Raw genomic sequence first — 20,004 nt, forward strand, 5'->3', positions numbered from 1 at the left:
GTATGCAATAGCACTATGAATAGGGAAGGTTTCCAGAGCTGGCACGTCTTTTGGCATGGCAGTTTTTCAGCCTTTAGTTACTTAAGATTCAGATTTCCGACATCCTTGCATGGGAGCCTACGTATATTCTAAGGCCAGAAGGGACCATAATGATAATCTAAAGTGACCTGCATGTTGCAGGCTACAGAACCTCATCCACACATATAATATGCCCGTAACCTCTGGTTGAGTTACTGGAGCCCTCAAATCTTGATTTAAATACTTCAAAGTTATAGAAAATCCACCATTTACGCTAGTACAAACCAGCAAGTGACTCATGCCCCATGCTGTAGAGGAGGTAAAAAAAACCCCAGGGTCTCTGCCAGTCTGAGCTGAGGAAAAATTCCTGCCTGATCCCAAATATGGCGATCAGTTAGATCCTGAGCATGTGGGCAAGACCCACCAGCCAGACAACAATTCTCTGTAGTAACTGAGCCCTCCCCATCTAATGTCCCATCTCCAACTGTTGGAGATATTTGCTAGTAGCAGTTTCAGATGGGCCCTGTGCCATTATAGGCATTCTCCATAAACTTATCAAGCTCACTCTTAAATTAGGTTTTTTGCCTCCACTACTCCCCTTGGAAGGCTGTTCTGGAACTTCACTCCTCTGATTAGAAACCTTTGTCTAATTTCAAGCCTAAACTTACTGATGGCCAGTTTAGACAACAGCCGTATAGGCAATCACTTGAAGATGTGTTGTCTATATATGTTCCACGATCTTCCCTCCTTTCCTACAACACTGAAATCTGTAACAATTGAGAGACGGTTGGCCCCACCTGTTTTGCTTTCCCCTTGTGAGGGTATACAAGGGTAGCTAGGGCGCAAGCTGGAGAAAACAATTCAACTCACTGGTGCTGGGGCCATGCAAACACCCAAGAGTGGAAAACATATAAACAACACATGTCAAGAACGTCCATTACTGTAAGCTAAATAACCTCTTTTTATGTATTTATTTAGAGACAGTAATATGCTTGTTGGTTTACAAAACACAAAAATAAAGACAGTCTCTGCCCAGAAGAAAATATAATCTAAAAGATGCACAAGACAAAATACACAGAAAAAAACTGGATGTGGATATAAAAGATGTTTTCTCTCTCATAATTATAATAAATTCACTTGCCCATATCTAAACAATCTCAGATATCATTGTGGGGTATCTGCTTTTTCATTTTTCAAGTACAAAATATTGTAAAATATTTGTTTATAACTTGCTAGATGCAAGAGTCAATACCAGAAATACCATTGATATCTCCTGAATTGAACAATATTAACTGATACAAATATCTTACAACAGTCCTGTGAGCTTCTGAATACTAAGGCCATTATTGTAACTAGCTAAGGCACATCTTAAAAATATAAACTGAATTTTGGGAGACTAGCAAATTAGCCACTGTATAGACTTGCCAAAAGCTATCAAAGAGAACTGTAACAATATTTTAAGAGAGATTAAACAGTTCTAGATATAATTAATAAATACTCATTTTACAAAAATACATTCCAAATTTGCATTTGCTAACAGAATGCCATGTTACCAGTACAATACATGCTTCATAGTGTAAGATGCAATTAGTCTAAACTGTACAGTACCTTGAAAGTTTGCATCTGACAGCATTTACTACTCAGTGGTATAGAATCTAACATTACAATAGTTTGTCCAGATTGGTAGAATAGGAGCTACCTTTGTGGTAATGGTAGGTCAATACTGTATCTCTGGTGGCTTCTGTAGTACACGTCAATAATTCCTGATTTGGTAAAGGAAGGTAAGGCATCAAGAAAGGGAATTCATGCAAGCATTCTCCCTATATTCCCTATACTGTTTTGGTATTTCTGTAGTGTAGTATGTATTTTTTCTACATTAAAATAAAAATCTTCTGTTTTCTTTACTTTTGTTTCAGAGGTATCCAGTGGTGATGTCTACTTACTTGGGAGTCATAGGTAGAGTTCTGCTACAAAATGCAAGTTTTTTTTCACTGCTTCTGAGCCAGATGGCATGTGAGTGTGGTCAAGAGGTAAGAGGATTTGTCTTGGCATTTCAAATGAACTGTTTCTGAAAGGCTTGATCCTATGAACACCAAGTGCTATTATTCACAAGAGTAAAGTTACTCTCACACTTTATTGGTTGACATACCCCAAATGTGCAAGTGGAAATAAAAGGTCATTCTGTTTTCACCTTCTGTCTTCTCCCACTCTCCAAGAAAGTTTGTTTTAAAACATTTTGAAATGTCTGTGAAATATTTTCCTGTTGTGAATACCAAGGACTGCCCACAACCCTGTGTAGACCACTAGACAAGGCAACCATCAGGCCTGGGCATTTCTGACAACTCATCCCTTTTAAGAGAAGTCAGACTGATGTCTAATTTGCAGGGAAGGCTGTGAGGGGTTCCCCGTGGTGAAACCTGGAACTGGGGTACTGCTGGGCCCTTTGGTTTACCAACCTGGACTCCCTCTCACACTGTGATATTGTGACAAGCTGCAAACTTTTCCAGGTACTGCACTTATACAGACATCCACAGACAGGGAGTTACATGAATGCTGCTCATGGACCAACAACAGAGAGGTTCTTGCCAATTCCCCACAGCTCCCCAGCCTAGGACCTCATAGCTGTACCGTCCTGCCCCGATCAGAAGCCTGACCAGTGTAAGTTTATAACCCAGTCTGCCCCTCCCTTAATGTGGAGAAGACATGTACCAGCTTTTGTTCCTGAGCTGAGGTTTCCAAAGCACTTCAAGCAAAACACACTGTTTTAGGTAAAATATAAAACCAGTTTTATTAACTACAGAAAAATAGATTTTAAGTGGTTATAAGTGGTAGGCATAAAAGGACAGAGATGGTCACCAAATAAAATAAAAATAAGCGCCCAATGTATATTCTATAAACTAAACAGGATTTGAATCAAGCAATATTCTCACCACAATGGATGTTCCAGTCCTTAATGTACAGACTTTCCTCCTGAAGTCTGGACCAGTCTCCTCAGATGATCTTTGTCTTCTTGGCGTCCTGGTTGTTTCCAGTGTAGGTGATAGAGGAGAAAGGCCCTTGCCTGCTGCAATTGTCCTTTATTTTATACCCTTGTGCCTGGCATTCTAGCAGATACTAGCCCAGGCATGTCCTGGTGGGCTTTGCTGAGGGCTTGTCTACACTGGCTTGTGTAGTTGCGGCACAGCGCCTGTGCTCTAAAAAAACCACCTCCACAAGGGGTGTAGCTCCCAGCGCTGGTGCACTGTCTATACTGGCATGTTATAGCACTGAAACGTGCAGTGCTCAGGGGGGTGTTTTTTCACACCCCTGACCAAGAAAGTTGCAGCGCTGTAAAGTGCCAGTGTAGACAAGCCCTAAGTCACTGGGAATGGTCAGTTCCCATTGTGTGGTGCTTGCATAGTTGAGTCACACAGTTGATTAATGAGTGGTCAGCACCTACCTGGGCAGGGATTCTTTGTGTGTCACTAGCAAAGTGACAGCACATTTCAGTAACAACCATAGCACACTAATGATACGTACGTTTGGGTAGAACAACGGGTTTCAGCAGATCATGACTTTCATATGGTACCTTACATGGCATGTTTTATATGAAATATCACAACTATATATGAATAATGAATATGGGGGTTACAGGGTGTCATTCTGAGGTACAGTGTGTCACAAAGGGTTATTTCCCCAACTCTTGAACACTGAAAGATTAAGAGCAGCAGCCACCCTTCCCATCAGTTTAACTCTTTGGAGGAAAATCTAACCCATGCTGCCAGGATGAACTGCCGCAGATGCCACTAGCTTCAAATGTACTGGCATACATCAGCAATAACCAGAACTGTGTCTGGGATAAGAGATCCCATTCTTCCTGTATCTTTTTCACTTGCAAACTAGCTGCTGGGAAACTATGACATAGCTCCTGGTCGTCTTAGCCATTCTGTGACCTATCAAACAATTAGTGTCAGTCTGTTTAATGCATTGCTTTTAGTTTGCCTTTCTGGTCAGACTCAGTAATGTTACAAAAGGTAGATGTCTCTTTGCCAGCTAAGCTAGACTCTTATTAGACAGAAAGCAAGCAGAGAAAAGAAGAAATAGGAGATATAAAGTGGGGAAAGAAAAATTACATATTAGGGAGAGGGGGTCAAAGCATGTTGGCAATGCTGTATGTTTTTCAAAATTGATCCATTCCTGATTGGTGGTTATGTTCTCTGATTGCATCCTCTCTCTCCATTCACGAAACCTAAAGCCCAGTTTTGTGATATTAGAAACTGGGATTACAGGAGGTGGTGTCAAACATGATGGTGAATCTCACTCCCTTAAACTATTCAATCTACAAATTTAGATGTTCTGTCCACTGGCTGTCAGGTCAGATAAGTGCAGAGAAAAGGACAGTCTTTCAGATTTAGTAGTCAGTTATCCTTTATCATTGTACCTGGCCTCCACCAAACTCATAATGCCAATTCACCCAGCAGGAGTAGCCTGAAAAACTGAGGAAAAGGCAATCTCAATCAGTATTACTCCCAGTTCTTACCCTGTAGCGTGCTACCAAAAGCCCACACAAGAATAAGAAAGGTTAGGGCTGCCACATCACCAATATATGCACCACTGAAATCCTCTGTAGTAGGGTCCTTGGTGGTAGGGTTGCCAACTTGGTAATATTTAAAAAACAGACACTCCAGCAGGAGTGCCGGATCCTCCCCTGCCCCACTTATTCCCCCCAAACCCTACCCTGCCCGCCTGTTCCCCCAAAGCCCCGCCCATGCCATGCCTATTTCAAGAATCATAGACTATCAGGGTTGAAAGGGACCTCAGGAGGTCATCTAGTCCAACTCCCTGCTCAAAGCAGGACCAATCCCCAAGTTTTGCCCCAGACCCCTAAATGGCCCCCTCAAGGATTGAACTCACAACCCTGGGTTTAACAGGTCAATATTCAAACCACTGAGCTATCCCTTTCCCCAAAGCCCTGCCTCTTCCTCAGGTCCCACCCTGCTTCTTCCCCCCAAAGCCCTGCCCCCATCCACTCCTCTCACCCCCTCCACCTGTCGCTCGCTGCTTTCCCCCTCCAACTCCCCCTGCCTTGATCAGGAGGGACTTGCCTGCGTAGCCAAGGCTAGGAGCTGCAACCACCCAGCGCAGGCAGGAGGTGGCCCTGGCTGAGTGGGGGCTGGCGTGGGTGATGACTCGGCGCCTCCCCATAGCCAGACCACTGACATACAATTCACTTCGGACTGTACATCCTCCCCAGGGTGCTCTTTCAGATTTGGACTTATTTTCTTCCTCTGTCTCAGTTCATAGCCATTGGATTACAAGGCCAAATATCTCCCCCTCCCACACACACACACACACACACACACACCTTCTTGACCTTCATCCACTGAAGTCATCATGTCCCTTCACTCTTCACTTGGGTTTTTCTTGCTTATATTGCACTCAGATTAGCATCTGGGCTTCTCCATCAATTGATTCATTCTCTTTGTCTGTCTCTCACCTCCCTTTTTTTCCCTTCTGGCCTGCCAGCTTGTGCTAGTTCTCTCTCGGTCTACTGATCCTGCTTCTATTGGAGTTAATGGGAGTTTTTTTTCATTGACTTCAATAGGAATAGGAATCTGCCTTTTAGTGTCAGCAGTTACTCTGATTCTTGAAGATAAACGTGTATGCTAGCTCTGAGGTTGAATCACATAATCACCTCAGATTGTTAAGGAAATGTGTTTAAAACAAAACAAAAAGAAAATATATGCGCGCGCACACACACCATCCAGGTCACTCATTTGAAAGGCAATCACACACCTGGGTGGAATTAACATTCCAAGGAACTGTAAGAAAGCAACGTGAAAGTAGAGGATGCACTTTCCTTCTTTAAATATACTGCCCAACAGTTGTGTTCAACATAACTATTTACTCTACAACTGAAAATGCATACTCTTTTCTAGTTTTTTAAGAATTTAATCATTCTTGATTTGCTTACAGTGTACTATAGTATAAATTTACCATGAAACCATTGCTCAGAGGGTGAAAATATAGTGCACTTACCTAATGTATTCCCTAGCATCCAAAATGCTGTTTCTGTGCAGTGAGTTAATTATTAATTGAAAAGCATGAATTCACACAGATTAATCTGAAACTTCATAATATAGATTCTGAGTAGGAGTGGGGAGGTGATTTTACTTCTGTATATGGTGTTGCTGAGACCAGTACTAGAATACTGTCTGATTCTGGTGTCCACATTTTAAAAGGGATATTGAAAAATTGGAGAGGGTTCAGAAAAGAGCCACAAAAATAATACCAAGGCCCAAGAATATGCCTTACAGTGAGTGACTTAGAGTTCAATCTTTTTAGTTTGAATTAAATGGGAGAAAATACTTGATACTAAAGGGCCATTTAATTTAGATGAGAAAGGTATAACAAGAACTGAACCAATGGCTGGAAATTGAAGTCAAGACCAATTCAAATTAGAATTAAGGCAAAGATTTTTCACAGTAAGGTAATTAATCACTAGAACAAACTACCAAAGGAAGTGGTGGTTTTTCTATATCTTGAAGTCTTGGAATCAAGACTGGATGCCTTTCTGGAAGATATGTTTGGTCAATCTCAAGTTATTATGCTCAAAACAGGGGTAAGTGAGAGAAATTAAATGGCCTGCTTTATACAGGAAGTCAGATTAGATGATCTAAATTAAGAGCAAAATTTAAATAATTGAATTTCTAATATACTGAAATATACACATTCAGATTATGTGAAACAAGTCTCACTTTTACATATATTCACATACAGGGAAATACTTTCCTACATCAAGAGTTTAACACTGCATGTGTAGACTATATATGTAATATTTTGGCGGGGATTGTTTTTGCAGTTGGACCAGCTTCTTGGTAACATGATTGAAATGTGGGTTGACCGCATGGATAATATTACCCAGCCAGAAAGAAGAAAGCTTTCAGCTTTGGCATTACTTTCACTTCTGCCATCAGACAATAGGTAAGCAAAATTTAATAGATATCACTCTTTATCACTAATATTAAAACAAATTAAAAAGAACTTGCCTGATGATTTTTAAACATTTTAAGAAGAATATATTGATAAATAATTTTGCTGTATCTGTTGTTAGTGACCAAAGAAATGAAAAAGCTTAATATAAAATAGTATGAAATAATTCTTCTCTTTTTTAGTTCTGCATAGCTACTATAATTTGTCTGCTTCTCTCCTGGACAGCATTACTTGAACATATTGAATTATGAAGTAGATAATTGTGCTTCAGGTTCCCCCCAGTTTAAAACTAAAGAGTTGCTGCTTCTCTCTTCCACATTTAAGTAGTTGGATCAATCTGCTCGTTAGGCTTTTGATGTTCCCTTGTGAGAACAGTTTGTGTTTAGTCTCATTTCATATCAGAGCAGATCTGTCTGCTATAGGATCTTTTTCAACATGACAATAAGGCAGGGGGGGAAAAGCTGCATGTGTAGATGTATGTGAACCCAATAGGTGCAGCTTATTTTATTTTGCTCCTTTTACTCTTGGGACCTATCATGGAGAAATAAGGCATTCTAAATCAGCTTTGTCTGTGCGTATGGAGGCATTGCCGCCACCACCATATGATCTTCCATGGACTCTGAGCCTAGGACTCAGGTTGAGAACATGGGTCCAAATCTGATTCAGCTATTCCTGTATATAGAGAAGAACAACTGTACCCCTCCATCCAAGGTTTGTAGTTATTACCACCTTAATTCTTTTTTGAACTCAGTTATACTTTTGTCCTTCACAACATCCTCTGGCAATGAGCTCCTCTGGTTGACTGTATGTTGTGTAAAGAAGTACTTCCTTAGGTTTCTTTTAAACCTGCTGCCTAGTAATTTCATTGGGTGACCACCTGGTTCTTGTGTTATGTGAAGGGGTAAATAACACTTCCTTATTCACTTTCTCCACACCATTCATGATTTTATAGACTGCGATCATATTCCCACTCAGTTGTCTATTTTCTAAAATGAACAGTCCCAGTCTATTTAATCTCTTATCATGTGGAAGCTGTTCCATACCCCTAATCATTTTTGTTGCCCTTCTCTGTATTTTTTCCATTTCTTATATATCTTTTTTTGAGATGCGGAGACCAGAACTACATGTAGTATTCAAGGTGTGGGCATTCCATGGATTTATATAGTGACATTATAATATTTACTGTCTTATTATTACATCTTTCCTCATGGTTCCTAACATTCTGCTAAGCTTTTTTGTCTGCTGCTGCTGTAGAGTGAGTGGATGTTCTCAGAGAACTAGCCACAGTGGGTCCAAGATCTCTTTCTTGAATGGTAACGGTTAATTTAGACCCCCATCGTTTTGTATGTATAGTTAGGATTGTGTTTTCCAATAATTTTATCAACACTGAATTTCCTCTGCCATTTTATTGCCCAGGCACCCAGTTTTGTGAGATCCCTTTGTAAGTCTTCGCAGGCTGCTTTGGACTTTACTAGTTTAAGTAATTTTGTATCATCTGCAAACTTTGCCACCTCACTGTTTACCCCTTTTTCCAAATCATTTTTGAATATGTTGAACAGCACTGGTCCCAGTACAGATCCCTGGAGGACACCAGTGTTTATCGCTCTCCATTCTGAAAACTGACCATATGTTCCTGCCCGTTGTTTCCTGTCTTTTAACCAGTTCCTGATCTTCCCTCTTATCCCATGACTTCTTGGTCTGGTTAAGAGCCTTTGGTGAGGGACTTTGTCAAAGGCTTTCTGAAAGTCCAAGTACACTATATTCACCAGATCACCCTTGTCTACATGTTTGTTGACCCACTCAAAGAAATCAGGTAGACTGGTGCAGCATGATTTCCCTTTACAAAAGCTATGTTGACTCTTCCCCAACATATCACATTAATCTACGTGTCTGATAATTCTGTTCTTTTCTATAGTTTCAACCAGTTTGCCTGGTACAAAAGTTAGGCTTACCGGCTTGTAATTGCTAGGATCGCCTCTGGAGTCTTTTAAAAAAATTTATCACATTAGCTATCCTCCAGTCATCTGATACAGAAGCTGATTTAAGTGATGGGTTACATACCACAATATGGATCCTGGACAACAGGATGGATCTCTCAATCTCTGTTCTGTTCACTCCCTCTGAAGCATCTGGCACTGGCCACTGTCCAAAGATAGGATACTGGGCTAGTGCCAAAGAATTTTGCATTTACAACATGTAGTTGTATAGAAGTTGCTATGTGGAAAGCTGGAGATTTTGGCAGCTGGTTAGGGAGCATTTGGACTTTCAGCATCAGGCAGGAATTGGGAGATTATTTAAGGTTTGAACATCTGTTAGGTGTTCAAAGCTTTTGCCATTAGGGAGTGAATGTTCTTCCTCTTCCATTCTCCTTTGATGAGCAGGACATAGTTGATTTATCTTTAGGGAGGGATGGGGGGGTTGAATATCTAATATATTGTTAATGAACAAAAAAATGGAAAAACATGAATTCCTCCCCCTGCAGACCACACCAGCAACCAGCTACATCATTGCGCCTTCCTCAGTATGCCCTTACTACATCCACCAGTGATAGATAAGTACATAAACTGGATGGGGTTTTTTGTTCTGTTTTTTTGCTAAAATGATGAACAGTGTAATAGCTGGCATTGAAATTATCACTGTTGGAATTCATAGTTATCACATATAGATAGATAGATAGATAAGAAAGGGCATTTCACAGTTACCTGAGAAATACTGTTCAGTCTGCCTTGAGACTCAGGAAGTCAGTATGGCATAAAGTTAAACTTGGGGTTCACAATTTTTCCATTAGCCCCATAATTTTTTTTTAATGCGGCCAAATTCTACAGTCAGTTCTGTATCCATGAAATTATAGAAAACATAGGCCTAGTCATATCTCCCCAAATGGGGAGCATTTGGGTGAATAGCTCAGCTCAGGAGGGATCATTGCTTTTATAATGAACAGAAGCTTATCTCCAGTCCACCAGGGCAAGGCATCTAGCCATGAGTCTGAACCAGCGTGTGGACTGCCTCAATTGCTTCTTGGGAAATGCTCTTAAAAAAATTTCAGCAGGTCTGCACAGAATAGAGTTTGGTGGACTTATTTGTAACCAAATTCAAAACTTAGCTGAAGAGGTTTTATCGTAGATTCAGGTTGTCGGGAGTTCTGGCAGTGGATGGAATCTTTGATGCATGTCTTTCCTCCTTCAAAGAGTCTCTGAAAGACATGAATGTAGGGAGCAAAACTTAGGCTGATCGCTTTAGACTGGTCTTGCCAACCCTGGTACTAAAAACATTTTGAACCACAGTTATCTCATTCTGCTTCTAGTTGCTCCAGATTTCCTGTTGCAAAGATCAAACCTTCCTGGTGAGCCTTAAAGATGAATTACTGCAGGAAAGTGTTTTTTATGCACTCTCAAAGGTCAGCATCAGTCATAGACAGGACTCCAGGGTACATTGAAGACCAGTCTGTTGGGTCCCCAGTCCAGTAGTTAGTTTCTTTTTCATGGCATTAGAGAAATTGGCTGCCCACCTTAGCAATGATTACCTGCTTGGAGGATCAGTTTAGTGTTATGAAGATTTGCCTACCCTCCTTGAATCTGTTGACTCATTTTTCTTTCTTGGGCAGCCCTCAAGGTAGTGTTCCAGTAAGGAATTACCCTAGCCTTGTATCTGGGATACTAGCAGCCCTGTTTTGTAAATTCTCTTTTATTGCTTTTGCTGAGGTATAATTATTGTTAGAGCAAGGTCTGGGATATTCATTTAACATTTATTTGGTCTAATCCCAATTTGGCTTTTCCCAATATTTCCCTTTTAAAGCAAAAAACAAAATAAAGTTGACATTCATTGGATTTACTTAGAGCTTTAAAGTTTTGTCTTTCAGCAGAACTCAAGAAATCTGATTCCCTTATGTGTAATCTAATGTCTTAAGAATTGCCAAAAAGTCACTCATCCTTAGCTAATGGGATACAATCTTGTATCAAGCAATGTTATTATGCTAAAGGGGGTCATTTCACTCCTTGCTGTGAGCTCACACTCTGCCAGAGGCCTTCTTGAACATATGGTAATTCTGTTTCAGTTGTAGTGACGTTTCTTAGTCTGACTTGGTACATTTTCCATAGGCATTAACATGCTGACTCAAACTTCTCTTCAGATCCAACATTCAGAAGAAGAGATTTGAGTGCAGTAGTACATATCAACACAGTGTAGTCCCTTTCAGCTGACCTTGCCTGTCACAGGTGTGATGGTTTACTATAAAATGTGCTTTTCGTTATATGATCATTTAATGTTGGGTCTTCATATAACTTAAGACAGACAAAATGTACTTTTGAAATGAGTGTTTTACATTCTATCATACTGATTGTGTGTTGACAGTATGTGGGTTTTATACACAATAACATGTTCTGTGCTGAATGTTGTTTGAGGAGAAAAGGTGCGTTATCTAAAAGGGGGGAAAATGTATAGTCTGATTAAATTATGAGGATTCCAAACTATAGTATTGTTTGTGACCATGGGACAGATGAACTTAAGCGTATTTTTGAAAACTATTAAGCTGCTTGTTATTGAAGATGGGAAAATTGCACAAAATATAAAAGAATCTGAGTAAACCTCAAGTGAAGGATGCTCTTTACTTTTGGGGAATACTTTCCCATTTTTTTTCTCTCCATCTCCAAAAGTTGGGCTACTTCTTAAGTTAACATTTTCATTTTCAGTTGTTTACCTTACCTGAGACCTAGTTGCAACATTATGGTATGGAAAGTATATGTGGTTTGCACATAGTCTTGTTTTCCCCTAGAAGTCTTCCTTCCAAATACTAATGGGGACGAGCCCTACTTAACTTGAAAATATTGGGCCTATACCTGAAAAGCCTTATTCATATGAATAACACCATTTAAATCAATAGGATTATTCATTCAAGTAAGGATGGGCTTGCAGGATGATATTAATGAGGTGAGGCACACAGTATTCATGCCAGCAAGCAATGCTCTTTCAACTTTCTGCAATTACATATTTGTGATTCCCATAATGTATTCATTTCAGGATATACTAGCTATAACATTTGAGTTTATTACACCATTAACTTTAAAATCTTATAAATGTAGTGAGCAAATTACAAGTTCTTTTTGTGGGGTTTCCAAGTCATTGTTGCAAGAAAAAGATGCTGAGGAATTCTATCCTTGAGTAAAACTTCAGTCGTTAGCAAGCATATTTATTTAATTTATGTCACATGTACAAAATCAGATCATCATAAAATTTCACAATTTTCCTATATGACACCTAGTAAGATTGCCAGGTCCAAAATACCCTCTCAAAGAGAATCAGTTGGGCTATGAAAATCACCGATCAAATAACTGCCCTGCCACTACTGAAGATTATGGTCCTATACATCTTCTGCAGTTCCAGGAACTTATACTTCATGTACTCAGTACACAGGTCTGTAACTTGCATTAAAAGAAAGGCCTTCCGAATTCATTAGTCATTCAAGCACAAGTTAAGTTGGAAATTTTTAAACAAAACCCTTTTGAGTTATCCAAGCACATGCACACACAGAAAAAGTGAGTAAGTTTTTCCCCTAAAGATTTCTCATTCAGTTGACTTGATGCTTCAGCCATGTGACAAGGTGGGTTTGATCTGTCTTCGTGTTTCTTACTGTGGAGAACACCAGTTTAATCCAGAATGAGGAGGAGGGACTGAAGGAGAGGAATGGCACAATGGAGATGGTGAAAACAGCCTGACTTTTGTTTCCTTCCCCTTTCTGCCTTCTGAACTGCTTAGTTTTGCTTTGGCTTTTTGTAGATGCTTTTCCTAGTGTGCTTTTCCTAGTATGCTCTTCTAGTCTGTGGCCCTTTTAATCTGACAGAGACTAGCAGCTGCAGATTTAAAGTCACCATTTTGGTTGTGCTTGCTGCAGACTTTGCCTCCTTCCCATCCAGATGACAACTTAATTTATGTAAGAGCCTAGTTACCCCTTTCCATTCTGAAAATTTACCGTTTATTCCTACCCTTTGTTCCCCGTCTTTTAACCAGTTCTCAGTCCATGAAAGGATCTTCCCTCTTATCCCATGACAACTTAATTTACGTAAGAGCCTTTGGTGAGGGACCTTGTCAAAGGCTTTCTGGAAATCTAAGTACACTATGTCCACTGGATCCCCTTGTCCCTTGTGTGTTGATCCCTTCAGAGAACTCTAATAGATTAGTAAGACATGATTTCCCTTTACAGAAACCATGTTGACTTTTGACCAACAATTTGTTCTTCTATGTGTCTGACAATTTTATTCTTTATTATTATTTCAAATAATTTGCCTGTGACTGATGTTAGACTTAACGGTCTGTAATTACTGGGATCACCTCTAAAGCCCTTTTTAAATATTGGTGTTACATTAGCTATCTTCCAGTCATTGGGTACAGAAGCTGATTTAAAGGACAGGTTACAAACCATAGTTAATAGCTCTGCAATTTCACATTTGAATGCTTTCAGAACTCTTGGGTGAATGCCATCTGGTCCCAGTGACTTGTTACTGTTAAGTTTCTCAATTAATTCCAAAACCACCTCTAGTGACACTTCAGTCTGTGACAATTCCTCAGATTTGTCACCTACAAAAGACAGCTCAGGTTGGGGAATCTCCCTAATATCCTCAGCCATGAAGACTGAAGCAAAGAATTCATTTCGTTTCTTTGCAATGACTTTATCATCTTTAAGTGCTCCTTTAGTATCTTGATTGTCCAGGAGCCCCACTGATTGTTTAGCAGGCTTCCTGCTCTAATGTACTTAAAAGACATTTTGTTGTTATCTTTTGAGTTTTTGGCTAGCTGTTCTTCAAACTCCTTTTTGGCTTTTCTTATTACATTTTTACACTTAATTTGGCAGTGTTTATGCTCCTTTCTGTTTACCTCACTAGGATTTGATTTCCAGTTTTTAAAAGATGCCTTTTTATATCTCACTGCTTCTTTTACATGGTTGTTAAGCCACGGTGGCTCCTTTTTAGTTCTTTTACGGTGTTTCTTAATTTGGGGTATACATTTAAGTTGAGCCTCTATTATGGTGTCTTTGAAAAGTGTCCATGCAGCTTGCAGGGATTTCACTGTAGTCACTGTACCTTTTAATTTCTGTTTAACTAACCTCCTCATTTTTGCGTAGTTCCCCTTTCTGAAATTAAATGCCACTGTGTTGGGCTGTTGAGGTGTTCTTCCCACTACAGGAATGTTAAATGTTGTTATATTATGGTCACTATTTCCAAGCGGTCCTGTTATAGTTACCTCTTGGACCAGATCCTGCGCTCCACTCAGGACTAAATTGAGAGTTGCCTCTCCCCTTGTGGGTTCTTGTACCAGCTGCTCCAAGAAGCAGTCATTTAAAGTATCGAGAAATTTTGTGTCTGCATTTCGTCAAGAGGTGACATGTACGCAGTCAATATGAGGATAATTGAAATCCCCCTCTATTATTGAGTTCTTTATTTTGATAGCCTCTATAATCTCCCTTAGCATTTCATCGTCACTATCACTGTCCTGGTCAGGTGGTCGATAATAAATCCCTACTGTTATGTTCCTATTAGAGCATGGAATTACTATCCATAGAGATTCTATGGAACATGTGGATTCATTTAAGATTTTTATTTCCTTTGATTCTACATTTTCTTTCACATATAGTGCCACTCCCCTCTACTCCCTGCACAACCTGTTCTGTCCTTTCAATATATTTTGTACCCCAAATGATTGTGTCCCATTCATTGTCCTCACTCCACCAGGTTTCTGTGATGCCTATTATATCAATATCCTCCTTTAACATGAGGCACTCTAGTTCACCCATCTTATTATTTAGACTTCTAGCATTTGTGTACAAGCACTTTAAAAACTTGTCACTGTTTATTTGTCTGCCCTTTTCTGATGTGTCAGATTCTTTTTTATGTGACTGTTTCTCATCTGATCTGGCCAATACTTTATCCTCTTCCATCCCCTCCTCCTGAGTAAAACCTAGAAAATCTCTATCAATAGACTCTCCTCTAAGAGAAGTCTCTGTCCAATCCACGGGTTCCTCTGCAGCAATCGGCTTTCCCCCATCTCTTAGTTTAAAAACTGCTCTGTAATCTTTTTAAAGTTAAGTGCCAGCAGTCTGGATCCACTTTGGTTTAGGTGGAGCCCATCCTTCCTGTATAGGCTCCCCCTTTCCCAAAAGTTTCCCCAGTTCCTAATAAATCTAAACCCCTCCTCTCTACACCATCGTCTCATCCATGCATTGAGACTCTGAAACTCTGCCTGCCTACATGCCGCTGCGCATTGAACTGGAAGCATTTCTGAGAATGCCACCATAGAGGTCCTGGATTTCAGTCTCTTTCCTAGCAGCCTAAATTTGGCCTCCAGGATGTCTCTCCTACCCTTCCCTATGTCATTGGTACCTACATGTACCACGACCACGGGCTCTTCCCCAGCACTACACATAAGTCTATCTAGATGCCTCGAGAGAACCGCAACCTTTGCACCAGGCAGGCAAGTCACCGTACGGTTCTCCTGGTCATCACAAACCCAGCTATCTATGTTTCTAATGATCGAATCTCCCATTACTAACACCTGCCTTTTCCTAGTGACTGGAGTTCCCTCCCCCAGAGAGGTAACCTCAGTGCGAGAGGATACCCCAACATCATCTGGAAGGGAGGGTCCCAACTATGGGAAGGTTTCTCTCTGCTCCTGTTGACTGCTCTCCTTCTCTGGGCCTTTCATCCTCTTCAACAGCTCAGGGGCTGTCTGACCGGAGGTGGGACAAATCTACAGTGTCCCGGAAAGCTTCATCAACATACCTCTCTGCCTCCCTTAGCTCCTCCAGTTCCGCCACCCTGGCCTCCAAAGCCCGTAAGTGGTCTCTGAGGGCCAGGAGCTCCTTGCACTGAATGCACACATACACCACCCACCCACAGGGCAGGTAATCATACATGCTACACTGAGTGCGATAAACAGGATAGCCCCTACTCTACTGCTGGGCTTCTGCCTGCATTCTCTCCTACAGCTACCTAGGTTAATGATAGGGTTTTTGTTAAAATCAAGAAGTTTTGATTGTAGTTTAGTTTAAACATTTTAAAGAATGGCAAGTGTACCTCGCCCCCTTTTCACTCCCCTTCCAAACTCCCTCTCGAAACTCCTTGTTAGTGGCCCGTTTGCAAAGCTCCCTGGTCAGTTCCTCACTGCTTTATAAAGCCCTGGCCTTCTTGATAGCCCCACCCCCTGACTAAGGCTCATATAAAACACCACAAAACAGAACATAAACGATAAACAATGGTTTCTGGCCCATTCTGGTACAGTCTCTTATGTATGTCTCTCTGTGGAGAGCTTTCAACAGAGATTACAACTTTGAGAGAGACCTGCCTCTGGAGCATTCTTCTCTTGGTAAGTTAAAACCAAGGTATTATTTCTCAAAATTATTTTGCATTTAGTCTTAATATATCACCGATAACTAAAACCATTTATAAATGGATCAAAAGAATTTTGTTTAAGGACAGCTGAGTCCTGTTTGGTATATCCTCGATAACCTAAACAATATCTAATTGGCCAAAGTAAACAACCTTAATTAAATCCTATGATATCAAAGAAAATGGTTTAATAAGTTACTTAGGGCTTGTCTACACTAGATATGCTACAGTGGCACCGCTGCAGCTGCACTGCTGTAGTGTTTCACCTGAGACACTACCTACATCAACAGGAGGAATTCTCCTGTCAGTGTAGGTAATCCACCTCCCTGAGAGGTGGTAGATAGGTCGATGGAACCCCTATGATTAAAATAGGGGGAGACACAGTGTTGAGTTGCCGGTAAAAAAAAACAATTAAGAGCTGCCCTACCATTTCTGGTTTCTCTAGACTAGATATTTTTACGGATTTGGGGATAAAATTATTTGGTGCTCAACCATTTAAAACTACCCCTTTCCACCTCCACCCTCCCCATAGTGCACTACGTTTAAGTTGATCCATGATTCTACATTTGTTAGATTTACTGATTAAAATATTACAGTTAAGAATGAAGTATTCCTTTCACTCTTATGTATCTGTTCATCTTGATGTTTGTGTTTTAGCTACAAAGGCTTGGAGCTTGTTTGAGTGATTAATGAGATGGTTTCAAAAATACACACATGCATTGGTACAACTGTGAGAGTTTTTGTCAATACAATTTGATATTATTCATATAAACAAAGATATTGTGTTTTCTTCAGTTAAATTTTCTTTTATGTGGAAATTATATCTTGTTTGTTTCTTTACGTATCTTTTTAAGGTTTTTTCAAAGATAATTGCATAGAAATTGACAGATAATCATAAAAGCATGCCTTTGGTTCCAGTTGTAAATATAGATTTCTTTCAGAAACATTTCTCTGAACCAAATTATTCATCTTTGTCTTCAAAGCCATAATTTTTTTGACATCTTGCACTTTCATCATAAGATTAAAGTTCTCTTTGAGACTAGGCCTGTCCTCCAGATTCAGAATTCTTTGTTCTGTTGCTTTGTGGTCTGAAAGCACCTCTATACTATGACATTTCAACTTTAGCACCCAGTATTAATTGCTTTAGACAAAGTTCATCTTTTAAAAGGGACTTGCATTTCAGCAAAATGCAGTTTCTTGTATTAGTGATTGTGATTCCTTATTTAATTTCTATCTCTTCAAAGCCATCATTGCAATTTCATAGATGGGAAAGTTACACCAAAATCTTTTTTTTTTAAATTTCAAATTGTTAAAGATTGAACATGCAACATGTCTTTCTGCATTCGAAAGCAAAGGGATGGAAACAGCACAGCGATTCTGCTTTCATTATTCTTATTAACATCACCATTAGTTCTTTAAGTAGTTCTTCTAGAAGTCTTTTGATCTTTATTGTGGTGTTTGGTTTTTTGTTGGGTTTTTTTGGTGTTCTAACGGTAGAATTGAGGACCATTTTAAAAGTTAAAATTGAATCTGTCGAGATGTAAATACTCAGAAATCATGCAGAATTTTACAGCTTCATAGTGCTATGTAAACATCTAATTTGAAAAGGAATTAAAATAAATTCTTATAAATAAAAGAAATACAAAGCTGTTCATTTTGTATTTCTATTGTACTTTTAGTGGTGTTTTGCCCATTTTTGTACTATTCTAATGAAAAAGTAACATCTGAGCCATGTGTCTAATACCTGCCCTCTTTACATTGAAAGTAATAGAGTGGAAATTTTGCTAAATGAATAAATAAACATGAAAAATAAGTGACAGTTAGTGGCTGAATTGATCATATGGCATGCTTCAGGGCAATTGTAGGTGGTTAAAATAAATTAGGTGCATATTCTCCGTAAGAAAATATAAAATCATTGTGATACTATTTGCAGATGACAGAAAAATTGATGGAGTGATAAATGATGGTGGAGACAGGTTAGTTATACAGACTGATCTAGACAACTTGGTAAGGTGGGCTTATTTGAACAACATGAGTTTTAATACAGACAAATGCAATGTCATGTATCTGGGAACAAAGAATTCAGGGCTCACTGATAAGATGGGGAACTGTATCCTGGAAAGCAGTGACTCTAAAAGGACTTAGGGGTCATGGTTGATAACTAGTTGATTATAAATTTCCAGTGTGATTCTGTAGCTAAGGAGGAAAACACAGTCCCTAGATACATAAACAGAGGAATATTGATTAGGAGTAGGAAGGTGGTATTACTTTTGTATATGGCATTAGTCAGACCCTTACTGGAATACTGTGTCCTTCAAAAAGGATGTGGACAAATGCTGCACAAGACATGGAGACATAACCCCACACTGTGCATTGCTGTGCTCTGGACCAATGCCCAGGCATCACATTGGGTTACAGTGACCTCAAACTGGACCCCCTTTAAACTCACTAACCACACTAGAACCTGCCAAAGTTGGGACAGTTGTAATTTAACACCTTCACCCCCAAACCAGACCTCCCGGATGCTGGATTGAAGGTGAAAAGCCATACAGCAGTTAGCCAGTTTTGCCATATGGGAAATATCTCTTACAGATCCCAAAACTGGTGATCAGTGTAGTCCCCTGGCCTCCTGTGTGATCAGCAACTAATTAAAGGGTGAAAAGGATGGAGCCTGAAATGGCAACTTGCCTCGACAGTAAACCAAACAATCTCCCTCCACTCCAGCATCTCCCGACAGGAGCCAGGGACTCCATTACCACCCCCACTGTCCAGGGGCAACAGTAATGGGCAGGTCAGATGCAGCAAGCAGCACCCTACCGCACATTCTGCAGCACAAGGAAAAGGGAAAGAGAAGCAGCTCCACATACAAACTGAAGGCAAGTGGGAGGGTGAGAAGGAATTAGAAGGCACATGTGGAGCACTGCCTTAATTGCTCCTGGTTGAGATCCCCTACCCCTCACTCACCTGAGGGAGTCTTCACTGTTCTGAGCCCCATCAAAGATGCACTCCAGCTAGCAGGGAGACCATTTGAGGTCTGGAAAACATTCCTTATGTTGGGAAACTGTAGAAGTTCCATCTGTTTATTTATCCAAGAGAAGGTTGAGAGGAGACTTGATCACAGTCTACAAGTACCTATAAAACCTAGGTGGTATTTTTATTATTATTAAATAGAGAAGAGTCTTCTGATAGTAGACAGCTCTTCAGTCCAGCAGAAAAAAGCATAGTAAGATCCAGTGGTGAGAAGCTGAAGTTAGACAAAATCAGATAAGAAATAAGACGGACATTTTTAGCAGCGAGGGAAAATAACCTTTGGACAATTTATTTTGGGATTGTGGTAAATTCTACATCACTTGAAGTCTTGAAATTGAGACTGGATATTGTTTTAAAAGATATGCTGTAGTTCAGCCAGAAGTTATGATCTTGATACAGAAATCATTGAGTGAGGTTCTTTGGCTTTTGTTATGCAGGAGGTCAGACTAGATTATCATTATGGTCTATTCTGGCCTTAAAATCTATTAATCCATAAACTCTTTTAAAATTGTCCTCTATCTGAATAGAAGCATTTTCACGAACAGGCCTGTTAACACTTACATTTCAGTTAAACTCTCTAGTGAGATGTACCTTAATTTGGAATAGCCGT

At 39.9% G+C, this 20,004-nt stretch overlaps 1 protein-coding gene across 1 annotated transcript in view; it reads left to right on the forward strand.

Moving 5' to 3' along the window:
* IPO11 (importin 11) overlaps positions 1 to 20,004 on the forward strand; it is a 299,402-nt gene that overhangs the window by 209,501 nt on the left and 69,897 nt on the right. Inside the window, exons 27-28 of the mRNA XM_074952611.1 lie at positions 1,935 to 2,048; positions 6,860 to 6,981. Coding sequence (XP_074808712.1) covers positions 1,935 to 2,048; positions 6,860 to 6,981 — 236 coding nt within the window. The remainder of the gene's footprint in view (positions 1 to 1,934; positions 2,049 to 6,859; positions 6,982 to 20,004) is intronic.

The sequence above is a fragment of the Natator depressus genome, chromosome 5 (assembly GCF_965152275.1).
Source record: "Natator depressus isolate rNatDep1 chromosome 5, rNatDep2.hap1, whole genome shotgun sequence".
NCBI lineage: Eukaryota > Metazoa > Chordata > Testudines > Cheloniidae > Natator > Natator depressus.